The 25,185-nt window shown below is 39.0% G+C and overlaps 1 protein-coding gene across 1 annotated transcript in view; it reads right to left on the minus strand.

Moving 5' to 3' along the window:
- Nucleotides 1-25,185, minus strand: part of LOC148356844 (xylosyl- and glucuronyltransferase LARGE1) — a 126,592-nt gene that overhangs the window by 36,521 nt on the left and 64,886 nt on the right. Inside the window, exons 4-6 of the mRNA XM_088347298.1 lie at nt 22,949-23,031; nt 13,359-13,482; nt 9,700-9,871 (exon numbers count right to left, since the gene is read on the minus strand). Coding sequence (XP_088203424.1) covers nt 9,700-9,871; nt 13,359-13,482; nt 22,949-23,031 — 379 coding nt within the window. The remainder of the gene's footprint in view (nt 1-9,699; nt 9,872-13,358; nt 13,483-22,948; nt 23,032-25,185) is intronic.

The raw sequence follows: 25,185 nt of genomic DNA on the forward strand, positions 1-25,185 counted from the left end.
ACTGGTGGCTAATAAAACTTGAATATTCACTGGGATGACTGCAATGCAGCAAGGTGGGGGGTATGGGGGTGCACGAAACCCAAAGTGCAAGAAAAACAGCTGGCAGGTTTCGGGACATCGATTGGCACCAGGAAATTGTCCCGTCTCGGCACCCTTCAGCGAGGGCTGATTAGCTAAAAAGCTTTCGAGTGCTGAATAAGAGACAAGGCAGCGCTAATACGCTAAGTGCTGCTAATTCAAGGGCGGACGGGCGAGCAGAGGGACAGCTAGCTGGCTAGCTAAAAAACGGTCATGACGTCACTGTTGGGGGAGAAAAGTAGCTTTCAATCGCATCGATGTCCAAAATGGCCGTCGAGTAAACCTTGAATCGGATAATTTGGCTTCTTTGATTAGTAAACACACTTCTTATTGTTACACCACCTGTGGGTATATGTCCTGCATTTTTTTCTTTATGTTCAACATACACAAAAACAAGCAGAATTTACATAGAATATCATGAATTCCGGACTGCAGAGCGCAGCTGATTAAAAGCCGCGTCGTGGCAAAGGGAAATTCGATATGTACCGAATTTTTCGGATTGTAGATCCTTTCGGAGTATAATTCCCGGCAGCCAAAATGAGCATAATTGAGAGAGAAAAAACATATATAAGTCTCACAGGAGTAGAGTAATACCTCTACTTATAAAGTAACTGAAGGGGAAAATATTACCTGTAGTTACAAAGATCGCCTCAAGTTACAAAGGCAAAAATAAAGTACAGTATGCGCTGCACGTCACCGCTCCCAGCGTTTCCATAACATGAATGAATGAATGAATGAAAACTTTATTCAAACATTAAAATAAAAACAGAACAAAAACAATAACTCAACAACAAAATAATATTACATTATATGTTCGAAAACATACACAAACTGGCTATCGATTTAAATCTGCCTGGCAACCCAGGGCGCATGCAAGCTCCCAGCATGCTCCTTGTGTCACCGTCACAGTTCAGAGACGAGAAGGAGGAGGGCAAGACAAAGGGGAAGAGCACACAGCCATTTTTCAATCAGCCCAAATTAAAGACACTTTAGCAAAATTCCATGAAGTCTCGGAATTTTTGGAAAGGAATCACTCATAAAATCATTTTTTAAAGAAATGCTAGGAAAAAAGGTAAATGAATATTTTTTTTCTTTTTCCTTTATTCCTTATATTTTAAATGTGCCTTTCGTGTTTCATGTTCTGATGCTCTTTTATGATTTATTAAAAAATTATCATACTGTACTTTTGCGGAGCTTGGAACGGATTAGCGCATTTAAATACAAAATGCGTCTCTACTTAGGAGGTTTTCAGGTTATAAAGTTACTCCCAGAATGAATTAAATTTGTTAGTAAAGGTACCACTGTATAAATGACATTTTTGGGGAAAATCAATTTGATAAAACCCAACACCAAAAAACATATGTCACCTTGAACGGGAATTTAAAACAAAAGAGTAACAGGCTGAATACGTCCGAATGATATACCAAAGTAACGTTACATGATTGACATGGGTGTTTATATAAGTAACAACGTTGCATATTATTCAGATAACTCTGGCATAAAGAAAATGCTCACCAAACTACTCCAAAACACTAAATGCAAAGAAATTTCCCTCAGTGATGAGTAAAAGATGCGCGGCTTCCTCCTTCCACCTCCATCACATCAGAGGTCATTTCAGCTTACAAGCTTTACAACTTTCTCTCCGCCTTTCAGCTAAATATTTTACTATTTTCATCTTGTAATCTACAGAATATATTCATTTTTTCAGCACCATTTTGTTCAGTCTTCACAGTTGTTTTGATAAATTACCGATAAGTGCCGAAAACTGTCCCCCTGCGTAAAATGCCATTCGTGCAAACGTCACTAAAATGTCTTTGTATCTCATTTTTGAGAGAAATTTAATAGAACAGTATAGACATCCATTTTGAGCATGTTGAAAATATTAACTTAGGCGAAATGATACTGTACTTTCTGAACATTTGTATTCTGTTTCGTAAGAAAAGGGGGACAAAACGGTAAGGTTGAAATGATCAAAACAGGCCTAGATTGTCCTCCTTTGGTTTAATGTAAAAATAACATGTGAAGTTATATACCCGATAAAATGTGTTAATTTCACAGATAGTCCCATTTGAAGTAAAAGTCACACCTCCGGACAAACTATGAAAAAACTGACTCTTAGTCCGGAAAATACGTAACACAACAAAATAATTACCGGCCATTTTATAAGTCTACATATACTATAATCAAACACTAAATGGTTCAAGTAGAGCTTCAGTTTTTTTGGGTGTACCTTTTTAGGCATTCATGTAAAAATACCAGGTGACCAGCAACAGAAACTCAACTTTGTTTTTTGAGAAACTGCACCTGATTTTAAGCTTAAACAGCCATAAAAAATAAACTCATTCGCATCCATTTCTTATGTTTTAAAAAGATCAGCGGGGAAATGTCTTGTACAAAAAAGTAACATATTGTGTCACGATTAAGACACATGCTGTCAATTTTAATCAACAAGCTCAACAATTGATATTCATTATATTAGCATTAACATATACAAAGTGTAACAAAAGAATTCTCAAATATCTCAATGTACAGAACTGAAGTACAGAAGCCCGTGCAAACACAATAACCTGCAACATGCAAAAGCTAAGCAACTGATTTTAAGCTCCCTCATTTTTTGGGGTACAAAGTGATAGAGCGGAAACCAAGTGTTACATGTTTACCCATTCTTGATTTAAGAGGGTGCAATTTTGCAGTTCTCTGCTACTCTCTGTCTCCTTCCCAAATAAGCCCCGTACCTAAATCCATCCAAAAAGAAAACAAAGCCTGTGATTTCTAAGAAGAAAGTCTCAAACATCATTATCCCTGCAATTCGAACTTAATGCTGATTATCTGTAAGTATTTAGCGGACCTGAAGTGGGAAGAAAAAATGGAAATGAAGAAGAGGGTGCCGACCCCAAGGATTGGAGACCCGTAACGAAGTCTAATCAAGAACGTAGTCCGCCATTATGCGCTTCATATCCTTGACTCTTAGCTAGAATCCTCATCAGAACTGTGATTGGAAGGTAGGCGTTCTCGTTTTGAGCATCCAGTTCGTTAAACGTTGATGAGGGGGAAGAACCACCGTGGAAATTTTGTCAGTTCGCAGTGCGTCAAATTTGGGGTACGTTCCCCTTTTTCATGGACAAATCAAATACTTTTAAGGACTTTTAAAGCCTATTTTCCAAGTACTCCAGAACCGTTTCACAAAAAATCTCGCGAGAATTGTATATCTCTGCAATTTACACATGAGATTTTGAATTTTGCAGGTGGATTTATCAAGACATATGATTTTGAGATCCTGAGTAAATCCAGGGTTTTTAGACCTTTTTCGTGCACTTTTAAATACTTTTAAAGCCAGTTTTCATATTTCTCAAGTACCATTCAAAGAAGAAATCTAGTGTGGATTATGTATTTTTCAAGTCCAAAGATACACTTGGAATTCACATGTGCAATATTTAATCCTGCGCTTGCATTTATTAAGACATAAGACTTATAAATCCTGAATAAATCGCAAATATATATATAAATATATTTTCTTAAAATGACGGTACTATGTAGTCTATATTTTATAAGTTCTTCCCATTATATTTTACCACTGGAAAGCATGGAGAGAACATGCAAACTCCAAAGCGGGGAGGCTGCAATAGCTGGAATTGAACCCTGGTCATCAGCACTGTGGGGCAGCCAACGGCCTCCAACCACCGTGCCGCCATGTGATCATTAATCATTCTAAAAATTACTGTAAAACAACATGTATAACACACACCCAAATTTTGACTTTTTTTCAAAGAAAAAAATAAGGGAACTTATTTTTTTTTCTGTGTAGCCTGGTACCAAACGACCCACCGTCTTGGTACGAGACCGTGGCCGAGTGATAAAGGATGTTACCAGTTGCTATAGGGTAAACCCCACTGGTCAGACTGGTTTAGCTGTCAAAATTATATAAGTCACATAGTTTGGACCAAGCACCTCAACAGATGTAATCTGGCCCGAGAGACACAGCTGAGAGAAGTGGAAGAGAAAAATGAACCACGTTATTAAACAATAACCTGCAGTTTTTAATACATCCACTAGATGTCAACAAAGCTAAGCGCCACATCGATATTTGCTGACTACCATTTATTAACCAGAAAAAAATCAGGAAACGAACCATCCCGATGTTATTTTACTTAAAAGTTAAAGACGCGCTTATTAAAGAAACTGAACAAATTTGCAATTTTGTTACTCATTTACTGGTGTCATCATTTTAGCCTCTGTCAAACTCCTTATCATGTGTGAGCAAGTAAGTGCATTTCTTCAACGTGATCGAGTAAGCTCTCCTTTTTCATCTTTCTTTGGGTTTGGGTTTCCATTCAGACTGCACTTGAAACGGGCCTCTTCTTACTTTTACCGTTTTTATGCTACACTGACATTTAAAGTTACTTCCATACCCCATTTCCTCCCATTCATCATACCTAATGTGTTGCACCCCAAACAGCTAGGCCTGAAGTAAGATACAAGCAGATAGTGGCGGTGGAAAACAAACCAGAAGATCTTCCTGACAAGTTTTGTTCTCATCAAACCACGCTCGTTCCCAATAAAAGCAAAGGTCAGCCATTTTGTCTTTGCTTATTTGGGAAGGACTTTCTCCTGCTGACAAGCCAAGAATTTTCTTTTCATTTTTTCTTATTTGTTTCATTGTAATAAGAGTCTTAATCAGAACTGCTCTTTTCAGCTATTCTTTCTTCATCCAAATATCTTGTGGAACACCAGATGATGATTTGAGCATGAAGCGGGACATGAAGCGTCTACCGCCTACACGCACCACTTGTTTAGTATCTCAAAATCCCAGAATTGTGTCATTGTTCATGCGAGCAGGAAGGAGGTGCAAAATGGTAAAGCCCAGGGAAAAAGGAGGCACGACCTTGCCAGTCCTTTAACCTTGTAGCATATGTTCTGTTCATTAGGAAGAAGGAGCAACTGCGCTCCACAGAGAACTTATACAATTCATGACGTGAAAGGCTTTCCCACCTTCATGTCAAATGCCTGACCTTCCCTCCCGCCCTCTCTAATTTGTAAATGCGGCGAAGGTCAGGGACGCACGGCGTTCGCTCTCTCGACGGATTCCAAGGCTAAATGAAGTCGGAATTCTCTGGGCCGCTCTTTATTACTCGGAGGGATATCGGCTGATTAGTGCCGATTAGCAGCAAATCAAGAAAAGAAATTCCATTTCTTCGATGGATCGAATGAAAGGATTGTGCAGTTTAAGGCAGATATAGAAGAATTTATTCCCTTTTTTTTCAAAGGACAGCAAAAGCAAAACGGTTTCAAGTATCGTATAAACTCGCATACAAGCCTACATCGCATATAAGCCACCCCTAAACTGTTTTTAAAATAGCCACATATTAAAAGAATTTCAAAATATTGATAAAGTGTGTACGTACACAACGATAATTATTTAGGTAATTATCTACGGGTGTGGCGTAGTGATGACGTCACATCGCGCTGTCCCGGTGCCGATCGAAGGCGACGCGTCACGTCAAACTCTCATAATTTTCTTCATTTTATCGCTTTTCTCTATCTCTACAACCTACTCTATCGTGCATTCTTCTAGAGAGGAACTACTGTTACTACGCCCTGTGGATATTACGCCTTTTAACCCCCCACTTTTATCGGATATTGACAGGGTTGGGTAGGGTTACTTTAACTGGATTACTTTCAATTATTTTTGGATTACTCCAATACCAAATATGCTAATAAAAGACAAAAGAAACTAAATATGAATAAAATTATGACTCACAACACGTGGTAAGCTTTCTCTCCTGGCTTTGATCTCTGGCAAAACTAACATAAAATGCGACAGAAACAAAATTAAATTAAATCCAAACAACTTGCCCACATCATATTTGCCGTTTCATGTATTCCGTTACTCCCCAAGCCTGCACAAAATTTTGTCATTTTATTCACATTTAGTTTCTTTAGTCTTTTATTAGCATATTTGGTATTGGAGTAATCCAAAAGTAATTGAAAGTAATCAAGTTAAAGTAACCCTACCCAACCCTGGATATTGACTATTTTAATGCTGAAATTAGGAACGAGAGTCGGCGGGTTCGAACCCGTAAACGGGGAAGAAGAGGCGCATTACTGGTGAAAGCCAGAAGAAGAAATGGACGTACTCCTGTTCCTAGTATAGTGCTTGCTAACGTTCAGAGGCTTTATAACAAAACTGATGAGTTGTTTATGAGGATACATACCTAGAAAGACTTCTGTGATTGTAACGTTCTTTGTTTTTCTGAAACTTGGCTAAAACCATCACATCCTGATTCCTTAGTCTAGCCGCCGGGATTTACGATTTTCCGTCAGGATCGGGACACAGATATCACAGGTAAATCCCGAGAAGGCGGAGTGTGTTTTTGGGTGAACGACAGCTGGTGTACGGATGCTCGGATTATATCCAGTGGATGTTCTGCTGATTCGGAATACGTGACCATTAAATGCATGCCTTTCTATCTTTCTCGTGATTTCTCATCAGTGACCCACACCGCAGAATATATCCACCCCAGGGCCGACGTCGATGTCGCACTAAAAGGATTAGCAAGCGCTATATCCAAGTACGAAAACAAGGATCCAACACCCTATCCATAGTATTAGGTGATTTCAACCAGGCCAATCTTCGTTCCGTACTACCAAACTATAATCAACAAGTCACATGCCTACGACCAGTTATTGTCCATTGAAGCAGGCGTACAAATCTGTCAACCGGTCCAGTCTGGGGAATTCCGATCACTCCACGGTACTACTCATACCCGCCTACAAACAACAGCTCAAGCTTTTGTCTTTTATTCGCGTTTTATGTTGGTTTTTCCGGAGATCAGAGATCAAAGCCAGGAGAGAAAGCTTACCACGTGTTGTGAGTCATAATTTTATTCATATTATTTTCTTTTGTCTTTTATTAGCATATTTGGTATTGGAGTAATCCAAAAGTAATTGGAAGTAATCCAGTTAAAGTAATTCTACCCAACCCTGATCAATTCATTCAAAAGTGAATAATAATTTAGCAGACCCGTGTAAGATTTGATGGAACTTTGTTCCCAACCCGCCAGTTGAAAAACATTGTCTAAGGCGCAAATGAAGTTCCAGATCCTGACAAAGTGGCTTCAAAGTGTCTGCACAATTGGATTCCTTTAAAAGCCATTTATTTGTCTTTAAAATCAATTTCTCGTTTGCCAAAACTGGCGTCAAAAAATCGCTCAAGTGCAAGTCTATCTTTTGCTTCACAAAATAATGGCAAGAAAGGACGGAGGCCACCTGGACGGTGAAGGCGCCGCATTGGAGGCGAGCGTTAATGAAGATCGATCCGAAGCGCTGTCGGCTGTGCCGCTATGTAGGACGGCGCCGCTTGTTAATCTTTCAAGTCTTTCGCCGCCGTGCCGTGCAGACGTGACTTCCCGCGACTTTCTACCAGCGCTATACTTCCTGACAAGCGCTTCCTTTTATGTTTTGTGCTGCAAAGTGGAAAAGTAAAAGCTGCTAATTTGACTTCCTCTCATCTGACACGGCCTCCACGACACATCCCTGCTACACTCCAAAAATTGTTGCGAGGCCCTAGTAGCAATTAAGATTTTTCTTCTAGTGAAGTTGAGTTAAATGATATTAAACCAATTGTTGATTGATCATGATAATTTAATGCAAAATAAATAAAACCTTTGGAAACTCAATAAAAACATTTCAAGTAAACTGTATGTAGCAGTGTTCATTTTACCTCCGAAAAGTGAGGGGTCCCGGGGACTCGCATGCTCAAAAATCTACGAACAGAGATCTATGGGTCCCCAATATTTAGTGTAATCGATGTCGAAATTGTAAATCAACGACAAATATATAATATGAATCTATATAATCATTCAGTTTTAATCATCACAGTTTAATAGTAATACAAATCTGTTATCACTTTAAGATTTTTCAGTTCATAACAATATTGTACATTATCCAAAATATTAATCTATATTTTTATTCAGTTTTAATCATCACATTAATTGGTAATACAAGGCAGTTATCATTTCAGATTTTTCAGTTCACAAAAATATTGTACATTATCCAAAATAACATGTAGCCTCCATTATCATCCTCGTCATAGCGTAACCAGGAATATAATTGAGTCCATTTTGGCAGGAAAGTCCTTTTCTTGCTAGGAGTGTTCTTTTATTTTCTTTCGTCGAATCGTTCGATTCAACACACATGTTTTCCTTGCCTCCGCGATCTTCCGAAGAATTTCTCCACCGTTTTTTCGTGCCGGAATGATTGCCGTTGTTATCACTTTCTGCATTATGTTTCAACTTCTTACTGACACTGAAGCAATTACCAATTTTGTGTTGATTTGCACCTAATACTGTTTTTTTCGGAGGCATACTTAACCTTCAGCTTCCCTCGACGACAAGCACCACAACAATGATGTAATCTCGAAGCAACGAGATTTCGTTTGCCGAGAACGGCGTGCAGAGGAAAACTCGAACCGCGAGACCAAAACAACAATGGCGGATCTGCCTGACGAAAAGTTTGGAGTGCGGTCAATCTTTGTTAAAAAAAAAAAAAGTAATCGGGTAATAATGACAATTTTGTGTCAAAAAACTTGCCTCCCGGGGACGCACGTTGATTTAACACAATGCGTCTCCAGCAAAAATGATACGTCCAAGACGCAAGGACGCGGGCAAACGAGAACACTGATGTAGAGAAATTGTCACGGCTGCCCATGGCGGCCAATTGGCCCCGCCCGTTTGGCGCCAGATGCGGCTCGTTGACTGATTGGCTTCCCTCCTATTTAAGCTCAGTGCTCTCACTCACCCTTTGTCAGTCCGTCAACGAACCTCTGCACCCGCAAGACGTGGGTTTTGACTCTGTCCGGTTTCCTGCTTGTGTTTCCTGTCCGGTATCGTCCCCGTCTATTTCGTTCTGTTTGATATCGATCTCCAGTGTCTAATAGTGTTCCTGTCTATTTTGTCCTGTGACAAATGACAACTCAAAAACCTCAACATGAGGAAAAAGAAAAAACCTTGAGAAGGGGCCGCACATGAGGTCATCCCCCTTCCAGGATGACCAGGCTGCGATGGATATTGCAATAACAAATAACACACATATATTGTCAACATAAAACATAGCTTTAGGAGCGGCAGTAGCTCAGGAGGTAGAGCGCTTGTCTTGGGATCAAGCGATCCCAGTTCGAATCCCAGCTCGTCTGTGTTACATGTCGAAGTGTCCTTGGGTAAGACACTGAACCCCTAATACCCCCAATAAGCAGGTTAGCGCCTTACATGCCTGCAAGGCCGCTATTGGGAAATGTGGAGCACATTGTAAAGCTTTTGGGAAGTCATTGACTTGAAAAGCGCTATATAAATGCAGATCATTTCAGATAATTTCATATGCTATAGAATAGAAGTGTGTTTAAGCCTAGACTTAAACATTTCCACTGAGGTTGCAGGTCGAATCTCAGTGGGCAGTTCATTGGTTGTTTATTTCCATCTTTTTTTTTGTTTTTATAGTCATTTTTTACGTAATGCAGTGGTTAGCACACAAAATGTCCCCGGTTCATGACGGCGAGATTCTGAAATCCCGGAACGCTATCTAGCTCTAACTGAACAAAACATGAGAGTCAGGACAGTGGGGCATTACCTTTGAACTTGCGAAAGACGGCCCAGAGTTCGGCGATGTCGGTGGCGAAGGTGATGTCGGTGTCGAGGACGATGACCTGGCGGAGGTCCGGCGGGAGCGTTTTGGTGAGGACGAGTTTCATCAGACCGTAAATTCCCGAGTAATGCTTGTTGGGGATCCATGACACTTCCGACTACATTCACAACAACAAAAGCAAAAAAGAACTTTTCACATGTCTGGACTTGGAACGGCAGTCGTTTGTGGGGCTTCAGAAACGTGAGGGGACACACATTAACAAAATAACAAAACATCAAAGTTAGACAATAGAACAGAAGAACACATTTATTTATCTTATGCAGAACATTACATTATTAGTAGTAATATACTGGACAACCCCCCCAAAAATGGTTCTTTTTTTTCTTGTTTTTTTTTCTTTTTTATCCTTTTTTGCACTATGATGACTTTGCACCAAATGCAATATTGCACAACCCTTACGATACCAACGGTATCACGACAACACTGTATGTAACATCCCACATGCCGACATTTCTTGTGTAAATACCATGTAAATTATAACTACAGGGAGTGCAGAATTATTAGGCAAGTTGTATTTTTGAGGATTAATTTTATTATTGAACAACAACCATGTTCTTAATGAACCCAAAAGTCTCATTTATATCAAAGCTGAATATTTTGGAAGTTGGAGTGGGGCTTTTTTAGTTTTAGCTATTTTAGGAGGATATCTGTGTGTGCAGGTGACTATTACTGTGCATAATTATTAGGCAACTTAACAAAAAACAAATGTATACCCATTTCAATTTTTTTTTTCATCAGGGAAACCAATATAACAGCTCAACATTCACAAATAAACATTTCTGACATTCAAAAACAAAACAAAAACAAATCAGTGACCAATATAGCCACCTTTCTTTGCAAGGACACTCAAAAGCCTGCCATCCATGGATTCTGTCAGTGCTTTGATTTGTTCACGATCAACATTGCGTGCAGCAGCAACCACAGCCTCCCAGACACTGTTCAAAGAGGTGTACTGTTTTCCCTCCTTGTAAATCTCACATTTGATGAGGGACCACAGGTTCTCTATGGGGTTCAGATCAGGTGAACAAGGAGGCCATGTCATTAGTTTTTCTTCTTTTAGACCCTTTCTTGCCAGCCACGCTGTGGAGTACTTGGATGCGTGTGATGGAGCGTTGTCCTGCATGAAAATCATGTTTTTCTTGAAGGATGCGGACTTCTTCCTGTACCACTGCTTGAAGAAGGTGTCTTCCAGAAACTGGCAGTAGGACTGGGAGTTGAGCTTGAGTCCATCCTCAACCCGAAAAGGCCCCACAAGCTCATCTTTGATGATACCAGCCCATACCAGTACCCCACCTCCACCTTGCTGGCGTCTGAGGCGGACTGGAGCTCTCTGCCCTTTACCGATCCAGCCACGGGCCCATCCATCTGGCCCATCAAGACTCACTCTCATTTCATCAGTCCATAAAACCTTAGAAAAATTCGTCTTGAGATTTTTCTTGGCCCAGTCTTGACGTTTCAGCTTGTGTGTCTTGTTCAGTGGTGGTCGTTTTTCAGCCTTTCTTACCTTGGCCATGTCTCTGAGTATTGCACATCTTGTGCTTTTGGGCACTCCAGTGATGTTGCAGCTCTGAAATATGGCAAAACTGGTGGCAAGTGGCATCTTGGCAGCTGTACGCTTGACTTTTCTCAGTTCACGGGCAGTTATTTTGCGCCTTGGTTTTTCTACACGCTTCTTGCGACCCTGTTGACTATTTTGAATGTAACGCTTGATTGTTCGATGATCACGCTTCAGAAGCTTGGCAATTTTAAGAGTGCTGCATCCCTCTGCAAGATATCTCACTATTTTTGACTTTTCAGAGCCTGTCAAGTCCCTCTTATGACCCATTTTAGATAGATAGATAGATAGATTTTGCCAAAGGAAAGGAAGTTGCCTAATAATTATGCACACCTGATATAGGGTGTTGATGTCATTAGACCACACCCCTTCTCATTACAGAGATGCACATCACCTGATATGCTTAATTGGTAGTAGGCTTTCGAGCCTATACAGCTTGGAGTAAGACAACATGCATAAAGAGGATGATGTGGTCAAAATACTCATTTGCCTAATAATTCTGCACTCCCTGTATAGCCTTATCCCCCTTGTTTTATAACCTTATCTTCTCTGCTCCTTTATCTTCTTGGCTCATACCTCACTGTGAATGTTTAAAACTGGAGTGTCATGCCCAATTTCGTTGTCACAATATGTTAACCCATTTTGTAACAATGACAATAAAGGTATATTCTATTCTATTCTTTTCTATTTTGTATTTTCTTTTTTTCTTTTACTATAGCTTCTTTCCTTCTTTTTTTATAATTTTGCTCTCCATTTATGTTTTTTTATTTTATCTATCTTCTTTGATTTTATTTTTCTTAGCTTTTTAATTATTTTTTTTCTGTTTCCTCTTTTTATTTTTTCTGCTAGTTTTCTTCCTTTTTTACTTTTATTCTTTTGATTCTTTTTTCCTTGGCTTTTTCTCTTTTTTCTGGCTTTAATATATTTTCTTTTTCTCCTCTCCTTTTTCTTATTATGTTTTATTTTTGTCTTCTTTTGATTCTTTTTTTCTTAGCTTTTTTCTATTTTCTTGCTTTTTCCTCTTTGTCTTATTCTTCCCTGCTTTTTTACTTCTTTTTCTCATTTTCCTTTTTCTTTTAATATTTTGTTTTTGTTTCCCCAGTTTATTTTTTTTTACCTTTCTTTTTCGCTTTTTTTCTTCGTCTTTTTTTTGGACTCTTTTCAGACTGCCCTTACCACTACATCCAGTTTTCTTTGGGTGGGCACAGCATGTCCATGTTTGAGCACTGCCCCTCCCTCCTGGTAATGCCCCTAGTTTCTGGTCTTTTTTGTATTTTTTGGGTCATTTCTTGTATATTATGATTGGGTTTTTTAATATCTTTTACATTGTTGTTTTTTTCCCCCTAAATCCTTTTGGGTCATTTTTGTTAGTTTTTGGGTTGATTTTGTGTCTTTTTTTGGGTTGTTTTCACAGTCATTTTTATGAAAAAATTTCATTGAATTTTTGTTGTTTTCTTGGGTTATTTTTTGGGGTCCTTTTTTTTTTCTCTCGCCGTTTCCTGGTCATTTTGTGGTTATTCTTGGTCTTTTTTTAAAAAAAATCTTTTGTTTTTGTCCTTTTTGGCCATTTCTAATTTTTGGGGTCGTTTTTTTTAACATATTCGTCAATTTTCTTTTATTGTTTTGCAGTTCTTTTGGTTGTTGTTTTGTTCTGTTTTCTTAGGGTTCTTTTTTGGTGGTTTTTAATAATTTTATTTTTCGGTTGTTTTTATATCATCTTCTTTCCTTTTTTTTTGGTCATTTTGGGATTTGATGAAAATGAGCATAACATGAAAATACAACAGCCAATCATTCATTTGGATACTGCAGAATTTAGCATGTGGAACGGTTGCAAATGCTAGCAGAAAACGTACTCTCGTCTCATGTTGGGATCTTCACAAGATAATTGTTTTTGTCTATTTTGAAAGGAAGAAATCAGTTTGTTCCTACTACATCAATAAAGTATCTTTCACACAACAACGTCATTTGTTCGTGAAGGCGAGGATACTCAGATTGGAGGAAAAGACCGAGATGGGTTTCCAGGACCTACCTTAAGCTCATCAGCGTCGTAGAAATGCACGTGCACGGCTGGCACCATCCAAGTGCGGAAGAGCGACGCCAGGATCTGCCGAGCGATGGAGTCGGTCACAAAATGGAAATGGAGCGGGTTCCGCCTGCAAAACACAGTTTCAAATCACTTTACTGCACAGGAAGAATTTGAAGAAAACGCCGGACCGTTACCTGTGTTTTCTGCTTCTAGGGGCAAAAAAACCCTGCTCTGAAGAATATTTCAGAATGAAAGAGATAATGGATCTCGAGGGGGAATATTGGGTCATCCTAGCAAGTCATTTGTTCTCACGCCTTCTTCATTAGCGCGAGCTAGGAAGCGACAGTGTGTGCGTGATTTGACCACTAGATGCCACTGTATTTTGTAGAGCAACCGAAAACGAGTGCTATAAAGCAGAAGGAATAATACAAAACTATAGGGACTCAAAATGAACAAAACGCTACTTTTATTCCATTTTTATTTTGCCAGGCCATTTGCAATAAAAATAAAAAAAAAAAATAAAAAAACAAAAGGATAAAAGGGAAAAAATGGGGATAAAGATACAAACAAATGGATGTGGGGAAAAAAGAAAATAGAAAAAGCGTAAGGGAGAAAAGACAAATAGAAAAATAAGGAAATAAAGGGAAAAAAAACTAAATTAAAAAAACAAAAAAGGATAAAGGGAAAAAATGGAGGAAAATATTTTTTTAAAATGGATAATGGGGAAAAAAAGAAAATAGAAAAAAGCAAGAGAGAGAAAAGAAAATAGAAAAATAAAGAAATATAAGAAAAAAGGAGATAAAGAGCAAAAAAAAAAATAAAACGAAAAAAAATAACAATAAAATATAATAAAAAAGGAGCAAGAAAGAAAAGTGAAGAAAAAAGGAAAAAAGGGGACAGAGAAATAGAATAGAATAGAATATACCTTTATTGTCATGAAATGTAAAAAAGAAGACAAATGGGAAATTAAAAAAATAAAAAAGGAAAAAAGATGTCAGACAGTAATGTCAGCTCCTAAGTAAAACTTCTTATGTCAAACAAACACAGATTTCTTAACCTATGAGTAATTTAAGAATGCACATGTATTTAATTCACATAATTTTTGCTCATTATTCACATTTTTCTACCACTTGGAGGCGTTGAACATTACTCACTGTCCCATTAAGAAAAACCTTCAGCACGTTTTTTCCCTGTTTACTTTCTATTCAATTAATTTTTATAACCGTACTTTCCGGACTATAAGGTGCACTGGAATGATAACAGCATAAAGAACATTGTTTAGAACCTGATATAAGGCAAACTTTCAAGGGAAGTTTTTTTCTGAAATATATATCATATATAAGGCGCACCTGACTTTAAGGCGCATGAAATTAAAACTACTGTACTCGGGTCGACAGCAAAAAAAAAAAATAGAAATTAAAGCATTACACTTTGCAACATTTCATTTCCAATTGTATTTACCATATTTCCTGGACTATGAGGGTCACATAATTCTTGGCCTCATTTTGGGTTTCTGGCAAATTTGGGGTTTTGTGGTGCGCCTTATAGTCTTGAAAATACAGTAGGTCGTGGTTGTGTGTTCACTTATTTATTATGGCACATGTGTTAAACGCATGGCCTACGGGCAAAATATGTCCTGCCACATCATTTAATGTGGCCGGTGAGACAGTGCTGAGAGAACCAAATAAGAAAAATGAGCCACAATAACCTGCAGTTATGAATACGTCCACTGGATGCTGCCAAAGCCAAGCGCCACTCACAAAGCTGAGTATTTGCTGACTGCCATTTATCAACCAGAGACATATACTGTAGACATTACAGACGCTCCCTTACCTACGACCCTTCGAGTTACGAAAAACGGTAGATGATATTTTTTTTTCGGGATGTCGAAAAATATCCGGACATTGCCGTAAGGTAGATTTTGTATTGTGCGCACCTTTTTTCTGAGTAGAGGGCATTACTGTAATGCTTCTTTACGCCGCCTTCTCACCCAGCATTCACTCCGAGGGAAAAATTCTAGTTTCTACTTCCTAGTTCGTTTGTAAACACGTTGCACTGTGTCTCTAGCGCTAAGAACTTTGACATTTTTATTGTTTAATATCATTAATTGTTAAATATCATCATAAAATGTAAAGAAAAAACGTTTCTTTTGAAATGAAAGTGGAATAAGAAAGTTTGATGCGGTTGAGAAATTGTTCGGAATGCTTTTTTTTGGCCACTTTTTACCACGGAGGAGGACCTCTTAAAGCGCAAGTCCCAAAAGTAAGTAAAACTCAACTTTATTTATCTTTATAGAGCATATTATTTTAAGATATGTTTATTTGTTTGTACAAAACAATACAGGTCACTTATACAAGCCAAATACTTATATAAACCTTAAACATACAAAATATAGCACTGAAGCAACATATGAACAAAGTCAAATTACGAAATTTCGTCTTGTTCAGAAGTAGGGCAGCGTCTGTATTTTACTTAAAATAAACCTCAAAGACTTCTTTTTACATCCACATGGTATTGTTTAAATATATAAACAGGGTCTTTGCAAACGTTTAAAGAAATTTTAGCTCTTTTTCTTTATAATTGATATGAGAACAAACAGCAGGTAGACATTTTCATCAAAAAATACAAGCATTTGAATGCTATTTTTCTCACTTTTCAGTCTGCATGCCTTTCCCCAAGTTAAATAAACTGTAGTGGGAATGAATTCAATTGTTTTTTTTTTCGTTTTTTTTAAATCACAAAGCCTTATGAGACTTCTTGTGATTAAGGGCTACCCAAATAATAATGACTAGACTTGACAAACACTACAAGAGATTATAACTTAAGTTAAGGGGAAAAAAACCTCATTGATTGTGTATCATCAAACCATACATCCCTGAATCATAATTTAATTGTGACCCCTGCATACCTGTCAACCTCCAGGGCTCCAAGCCCTTACAAAATGTTGTATTTTCCCTTACAAAATACAAAATAATCTTACACCATATATTTTTGTTCAAACGTGTTTGTTTATGTAGTTAAACATATTATATTGTACATGTGTTTTGCTATATCATACATATTGTTAATTAACATTTTGTTGCGAGATACTGAGTTGCTCGACATGAATGAGGTTTATTATAAAAAAAAAGTAAAAAAAAAAAATTAGTAGCTTGGACGTTCACTGTAGAAGGAAAATATACATGCAAATATAATTAAGTGGAATAATACATTTTCTTATTCGAATTATTCATTCATTTCTGCATTAAATTATTGTTGGTAATATACTGATTAAAGGGATAGCCACAAACCTATCTTTTTTCATTTTCTCCTTTTATACTTTTTTTCTTAACTTCTTTATACAACATAATAATTCGTAATAGAATGCATCAAAGCAAGTGAGCTCTTTGAGAGCCGGCTCTCTTTAATGAGTTGAGCCGGAAAAGCCGGTTCTCTAAAAAGAGACGGACATCCTTTCACTACACAACTACCACGGAATGATGCATGATGGGAAATCCCCAGGCGGCAGACACATGCACACAGTAGCATCAAACCATTCGCTTCGTTTGCAATAAAAAAAACGATACTACCGCGGCTAACTCGTTTGACTTGATTGATCGTTTCGTGATAGTCGTTGTATACCGGATGGTACCCATAATTGACAATTTTGCGTTTTCCCGTACAGATTTTCTTGTACGTCGTACACTTCTTAAAATGCATAATAAACGTACTTGTACGGCAAAAACGTACAGGTTGACAGGTATGCCCGTGGAAAGACCCCCAGCCCACCAGCTAAAGTACAATATTTATGCTATTAATTGACTAGTCCTGCCCCTGTGACAATATTTTTCTACCACGTGGCCCCTGGGCTAATATGAGTTTAACACCCTCTGTCTTATAAATCGGGACCAAGCTGGAACAGATTCAGTTCCAAAGCTGAGGCTCTGCTAGACCTATGGAAGAAAACACAAAAACGAACGCAGATTTTCCAAAGTAATGAAAAAAGCCATTCTATCCTTCATTTTTTTATTCGTTAGAAAATGAAAAAGGGAAAAAAGTGTCTAGCACTTGGTATTGGAGAGTCTGAGAAGGACTATTTGAGTCTGGAAATGAGAGCAAAGCACCATGGGAGCGTTCTGTGATTGGATTCCAGCGCCACAGAAGGTGACACCGGCCTCAAATAGACGGCGCCGTTTTTAGACGGTGCTTGGTCTCCGGACCCCTTTGGAACTGGCGGGAGTGGTTCGGGTCCAGTGGGACTTGGATGGCGGCCAATGAAAAGGCGAGATATGGACCAGGTCAAACAGAATCTGGCTTCCTCCGGAACCAGTTGAAAGTTTCAAAAACTTCTCTTCCCTACGAGAGGCGACTATTGATAAGAATGTGATAGCTTGAAAGTGACTCTGGATCTGGACCAGGCCTGGTTCCAGGTTGTGAAGAAACCGATCCCAAAAAAGGACGCAAGAATTCAAACTAGAAAGTGGGCAGTTAAACAGTCATAGAGGAGAAAGAAAAAAAAAACAAGAAAACCAATAAATCTCCTCTGTTGTTCCTTTTTTTGTTCAGTTAGACTTCTTAAGTGTCCTAACATAACCTGTGTTGTCTTCCTTTCTTCTTTTTGTTCAATTAAAGTGAGCGCTACAACATATCCTGTATTGTCTTGCCTTTCATGTTTTGTTCAGTTAGAGCTAGTAAGGGTCATAACTTATCCTGCATTGTCTGGAAGTTTTCATCTGGCTCATGACTGAAAATAATTTAGAAGCACTAAGTAAGAGGTAAGATGTGTCCCAGCATATTCGGTGCTGTATTCATTTCTTGTTTTGTTCAGTTAGAACTGCTTTGAATTTTGATGCACTATGCATGATGTGATTTTTATGTTTTATCCAGTTAGCATAACTAGCCCAACATATTCGGTGTTGCCTTGATTGTTTTGTTTTTGATCAATTACAGCGAGTGCTCCATCATATCCTGCGTCATCTTCTCACTTACACGTTTTTGTTTCAGTAAGACCTAGATTGTGTTCCAAAATATTTTGCGTTGTTTTAATTATATCTTTGCTCAATTAAAGTTAGCGAAAATACACTGTTTTGTCTCCTCATTTTCATGTTTTGTTCAGTTAGAGCTAGTCTCCAAACATATTCTGTATAGTTTTCTTCCTCTTATATTTTGTTCAGTTAGAGTTAGTATGTGTCCCATCATATCCCACATTGTCTTTTTTTGATGTTTTGTTCAGTTAGGACTAAGTGTCCCAGCATACTCTACATTGTCTTTATTTTATGTTTTGTTCAGGTAGAGTTAGTGTTCCCACATATCCAGTGTTATGTTCCCCTAGTGTTTTGTTAAGTTACAGTTAGTTAGTCTTTTCCTCATGGCGCTCTTGTTGTTTTGTCCGCGTGTGGGAATGTTCCTTGTGTTGTCCATTTTCAAGTTTTGTTCTGTTGAAACTAGTTAGTATCCTGCTGTTCAAGTTTTTTTAAGTTAGCTCTAGTTAGCCTGATTTGTTCTGAACTAGTTGGTAATCCAACATATCCCGCATGTTCTAGCTTTCATCTTGTTCACTATTCTGTTTTGTCCAGTTCGGGCTAGTAATTATCCCAACATAATCGGCGTTACTTTTTTCATGTTTTGTTTAATTAGTGGTCGAGTGGAGGTATTATATTTCATGGTCTCGCCTTACGGCGCTCTCGTTGTTCTGTCCACGTGTGGGAACTTTTCGTGTCGTCCATTGCCATGTTTTGCTCTGTTAAAACTAGTCAGTATTCCAACCTATCTTTGTGTTCTGACTTTCATGTTTTGTTCAGTTAGATCGAGTTAGTCTGTGTAGTTCTTATTGAAAATCTACCGCTGGGTCTTTAGCTACGAACCAAAATGTGTGGTACATGAACAGCATTGTTGAATGGATGACATAAGACGGGCAATGGTAATAATAACAATAATAATAAGTGGTCCTAGGGTTGGGGGATAAGGTTTAGGGGGCTAGTAGTTAGTGGTTAGCGTCACAAGACTTTCGTTTTAGCATTTACAGGCCTTTTAGAGGCTAGAGCATGGCTTTGTGAAAACACTGCAACAAATCTGTAATGCTGATGTTGCTGTTGCTTTTCTCTCAACACCCGGCGACGTGCACCAAATCCGGGCGAGCTTCTTCCGTCATCCCCTCGCCACCCAGGTGCCTTCTGGGAAATGAGGGATGATGGAGCGTCTTCTCGCTCTCTGCTTCATCGGATTTCTATCGGCAATTAACGTGCACTTAGTGCCGGATGAGGTGCATTATGGTCCGGTGCTCGCTCGGGGCTTGCTTGAGTGCCAAAATGGCCACTCAGGTAAGACTAAATCTAGAGCGCTTGAGGGGCGGAGGGGGGCAGTGCACATTCCAGTAATTGGGTCGAGCACTTTTCCTAATCGGAGCAAATGTCCTCGTGTTTTTGTTTTTTTTTTCATCATTTTTTTAGCAGGAAATAATCTCAGTCGAGGATTTATTAAAACCAGGTATCCGAGGGTTCTACAAATCTCACAAACAAGCATGTAGAGGATGTTTTGCGCAGGGCGAGCCACCGGAAAATGCTCTTCGAGTTAAGGTGGCAGCAGATTGTTATTGATGGCCGCCTTTGCACGCCGTGATAGCATTTGGGCCGACTTGACGCTAACACGAGGCGACTTTGGCAGGACAAACGCAATGACCAGTTTGGATTTGGACAGGGATGACCTTTTTCATTAGAGGGAGGACTACGGAACGGTCACAGGAACAGCCCGGCTAATATTCCAATCCCCCCAGGCCACGTGGAATGAAACCAGGGCTTTAGTTGAGTGACAACCAGTCAGCGAGTCAGCCATGTTGTTCTGTCCTCTGACGGCGCCCGAACCGACGGCATCAGAGGAAACAGTCTTTGACTTTATTGTCATTAATAGCCACGTTGTCAAAACATTGTATGCGACAAGATTAGACATGGCACTCCAGGGTAAACATGTAATATAAAGACTTTAAGGAGAAAAAAAATCTAAAAGACTGTTAGGATAAAAAGGCTGAATATTCACAACGTAGTGCTTAGTGACTGGCCAATATTGTAGTGCAAAACATTAAAGGGAGTAGACACAGGATATTTAGGACCACAAAAGAACTAACTGAACAAAAGAAAAGGACCATGCAAACTATGTGGGAATATAAATTTGTTCAAACAGAACAAAACACAAAAGAAAACAATAAAACTAGACGGGTGCACTACATATTTTCCAACGCCAACCAACTCTGACTGAACAAAACATGAAAATGAGACCAGGAATTATCGAACACTAACTAGCTTTGAATGAGAAAATTAGGGATAAATTGGAACACTAACTAGATCTACTAGAACAAGAAATTAAAGGAAAACGACAGAGGATCATTTGGAACGTTGTATGACGCCAACTGGACGAAACATGAAAGTAAGAAGTTGCTAATTATTTTAGAATACTAAGAAGTTGAAAATGAACAAAACAGGGTAAGGGGACAGTGCCAGCTATGTTGGCGCAATAACTAAACAAAGCCTGAAAAAGCAACAAGGCGATATATGTAATATCTAAGTAGCTTTAAAAGAACAAAAAATGAATTAAGATAATGCAGGATATGTTGGAACACTAACTAGTTTTGAAAGAACAAACCGTGAAAAGAATGGGGTGTTTAAACACTAACAAATTATACCAGAACAAAAAATGAAATCGATATGATGCAGGATCTGTTGGAACACAAACTAGTTTTAACAAAGCAAAACATGAAAGTCAGACGATGCAGGATGTGTTGAAACAGTAACCATCTGGAACTAAACAAATCAAGAATTAAAGCACAGGTGTCAAACAGGCGGCCGCTAAGGGATTGAATCCGGCCCGCGAGACAACACTCAGAGAAGCGCAAGAGAAAAACAAGCTGCAGGTTGAAATATGTCAACTTGTTGTTGCCAAAGCCAGGTGCCTCTAACAAAGACAGTCATTGTATTTATTTATTTGTGTCTCTCTCTCTCTCTCTCACTCTGTGTCTCTCTCTCTCACTCTGTGTGTCTCTCACTCTGTGTGTCTCTCACTCTGTGTCTCTCTCACTCTGTGTCTCTCTCTCTCTCTCTCTCTCTCTCTCTCTCTCTCTCTCTCTCTCTCTCTCTCTCTCTCTCTCTCTCTCTCTCTCTCTCTCTCTCTCTCTCTCTCTCTCTCTCTCTCTCTCTCTCTCTCTCTCTCTCTCTCTCTCTCTCTCTCTCTCTCTCTCTCTCTCTCTCTCTCTCTCTCTCTCTCTCTCTCTCTGTGACTTTTTAACCCCTTTTGCTCTAACTTCCTTTTTTCCTCTGTCCCTCTTTTCTCTTTCTCTCTTCCTACCCTTCGGGCTTTTATATTCTCTTTTATCTCCTTCTGTCTTTCTATTTCTCTTTGGATTTCTTTCTTCCTCTCCCTTTCTTTCCCCCCTCTCTCAAAACTTTCTATCCCTTTTGTTTCTCACGCTCTCTCCCTCCCTCTCTCTCTTTCTCTTTTTTTCTCCCGCCCTCTCTCCTTTTCCCTCCCTCTTTCTCTTATTTCTTTAAATTTTTTTCTTTCTCTTTTATCTATTAGTCCGGCCCCCAACAGAATGTTTGTTCTATCATGTGGCCCCCGAGTTCAAATGAGTTTGACACCCCTGAATTAAAGATATGTTGGAACTAGCTAACTCTAAATGGATAATGCATGGATAATATGTTAAAACGCTCTAGTTCTACCAAAATAAAAAATGAATTCAGGACTATGCAGGATCTGTTGAAACACTAAAAAGCTCTAACAGAAAAAGACTCAAAAATAAAACAACGCAGAAAGTGTTGGAACACTCAATAGTTCTAACAAAACAAAACATGAAAATTAGACAACTAATTCTACCTGTACAAAACATAAGAGAAAGACGATGCTGGATGTGTTGAAACACCAACTAGCTGTAACACATAAAACATGAAAGTAAGACGACGCAGGATGTGTTGCAACACTAACTGGCTGTAACTGAACAAAACATTAAAAACGATAATCAAAGATATGTTGTGATACTAACCTACTCCAAATGAACAAAACAAATACATTAATACAATGCAGGATGTTGGAACACAAGCTAGTTTTAAATCAAGGGTTGTCAACCTTTGAATAGAAAAATAGGTTAGAACATACAAACAAAATGGCATGGCCTAGCCAATAGAAGATTGGATTGGGCTGCTTGGAGTGGTCAGTAGTAGGGATTTACAGTACCTATTTTGGCCACCAGATGGCATAAGAGGCCCCAAGAAAGCAGATGTTTATCCATTTTGTTGTTATCTATTGGGAAAACCTAGACACGAAACCTAACTAAAGACACTCGCAGAGGCTTTAAGTACAACTGTGTAATACTTCACCAAAGACGTTTCTGTTGTTTCAGGGCCTATATGTCACATATAATACACACACACATCGGGTTTTATAAAATAGTTCATAATTAGATTTAGATTAGGTAGTTATATTTAGAATATATAAGAATTTGATAAGAGTGAAGGAAGAAAATCAAAATGAAATACCAACGTAACCTTTAACCATAAAACTAAAGGTATAAACAATAACTATTGTTATGGTGGCCATTTTGGTGCCATGAAGTGATTATGGTGACTGACCTGTGAAAAAGGACGGACTTGACCAGCGTCACCACGTCCCGGCTGGCGTTGTACCCGGCACACACCATGGCCACGTGGATGCTCTGCACAAAAACAAATGCAAAGAAAATGAAAAACTTTCCATCTTAATGCATTAGAAATGGTAAATAGAGTGCATTTCTACAGGGAGTGCAGAATTATTAGGCAAATGAGTATTTTGACCACATCATCCTCTTTATGCATGTTGTCTTACTCCAAGCTGTATAGGCTCGAAAGCCTACTACCAATTAAGCATATCAGGTGATGTGCATCTCTGTAATGAGAAGGGGTGTGGTCTAATGACATCAACACCCTATATCAGGTGTGCATAATTATTAGGCAACTTCCTTTCCTTTGGCAAAATGGGTCAGAAGAGGGACTTGACAGGCTCTGAAAAGTCAATAATAGTGAGATATCTTGCAGAGGGATGCAGCACTCTTAAAATTGCCAAGCTTCTGAAGCGTGATCATCGAACAATCAAGCGTTACATTCAAAATAGTCAACAGGGTCGCAAGAAGCGTGTAGAAAAACCAAGGCGCAAAATAACTGCCCGTGAACTGAGAAAAGTCAAGCGTACAGCTGCCAAGATGCCACTTGCCACCAGTTTTGCCATATTTCAGAGCTGCAACATCACTGGAGTGCCCAAAAGCACAAGGTGTGCAATACTCAGAGACATGGCCAAGGTAAGAAAGGCTGAAAAACGACCACCACTGAACAAGACACACAAGCTGAAACGTCAAGACTGGGCCAAGAAAAATCTCAAGACGGATTTTTCTAAGGTTTTATTTATGGACTGATGAAATGAGAGTGAGTCTTGATGGGCCAGATGGATGGGCCCGTGGCTGGATCGGTAAAGGGCAGAGAGCTCCAGTCCGCCTCAGACGCCAGCAAGGTGGATGTGGGGTACTGGTATGGGCTGGTATCATCAAAGATGAGCTTGTGGGGCCTTTTCGGGTTGAGGATGGACTCAAGCTCAACTCCCAGTCCTACTGCCAGTTTCTGGAAGACACCTTCTTCAAGCAGTGGTACAGGAAGAAGTCCGCATCCTTCAAGAAAAACATGATTTTCATGCAGGACAACGCTCCATCACACGCATCCAAGTACTCCACAGCGTGGCTGGCAAGAAAGAGTCTAAAAGAAGAAAAACTAATGACATGGCCTCCTTGTTCACCTGATCTGAACCCCATAGAGAACCTGTGGTCTCTCATCAAATGTGAGATTTACAAGGAGGGAAAACAGTACACCTCTCTGAACAGTGCCCGGGAGGCTGTGGTTGCTGCTGCACGCAATGTTGATCGTGAACAGATCAAAGCACTGACAGAATCCATGGATGGCAGGCTTTTGAGTGTCCTTGCAAAGAAAGGTGGCTATATTGGTCACTGATTTGTTTTTGTTTTGTTTTTGAATGTCAGAAATGTATATTTGTGAATGTTGAGCTGTTATATTGGTTTCCCTGATAAAAATAAATAATTAAAATGGGTATACATTTGTTTTTTGTTAAGTTGCCTAATAATTATGCACAGTAATAGTCACCTGCACACACAGATATCCTCCTAAAATAGCTAAAACTAAAAAAGCCCCACTCCAACTTCCAAAATATTCAGCTTTGATATTAATGAGACTTTTGGGTTCATTAAGAACATGGTTGTTGTTCAATAATAAAATTAATCCTCAAAAATACAACTTGCCTAATAATTCTGCACTCCCTGTATAGCACTTTAACCAGTCACTGAAGACCCCCCCAAAGCGCTTTTACAATATACTTCACACTTACCCATTTCCACACAGACTCACACACCGATAGCGGAGTCAGCCATCGGGATCATTAGGGTTTGAGTGCTTTGCTCAATGACACATCAACATTGAACCCGGAGGAGCCGGGAATCGAACCTGCAACCTCTTGGTTTAAAGACAAGCGCGCTACCTTCTGCCAACAGTCACAGGTAGCTTGTGTCCCAACATATTGTGTGTTGTCTTCCTTTCTCGTTTTTTTTTTTCCGGTAAGAACTAGTTGGTATTCTAATGTGCAACGCATGGTCTGTCTTACGTGTTTTGTTCAGTTAGAGAAAGTACGAGTCCCAACAGGGTCTATGTCTATGTTCTTCTTTGTTGATTAAGATCTAGTTAATGTCCCGACATATTCTGGGCTGTCTTTCTTGTTTTTGTTTTATTAGAGTGATCTTCTCCCTTTCATGTTTTGTTCAGTTTGAGTTAGCTAG

The sequence above is a fragment of the Urocampus carinirostris genome, chromosome 11 (assembly GCF_059441175.1).
Source record: "Urocampus carinirostris isolate Australia breed hairy pipefish chromosome 11, RoL_Ucar_1.0, whole genome shotgun sequence".
Classification (NCBI taxonomy): Eukaryota; Metazoa; Chordata; class Actinopteri; order Syngnathiformes; family Syngnathidae; genus Urocampus; species Urocampus carinirostris.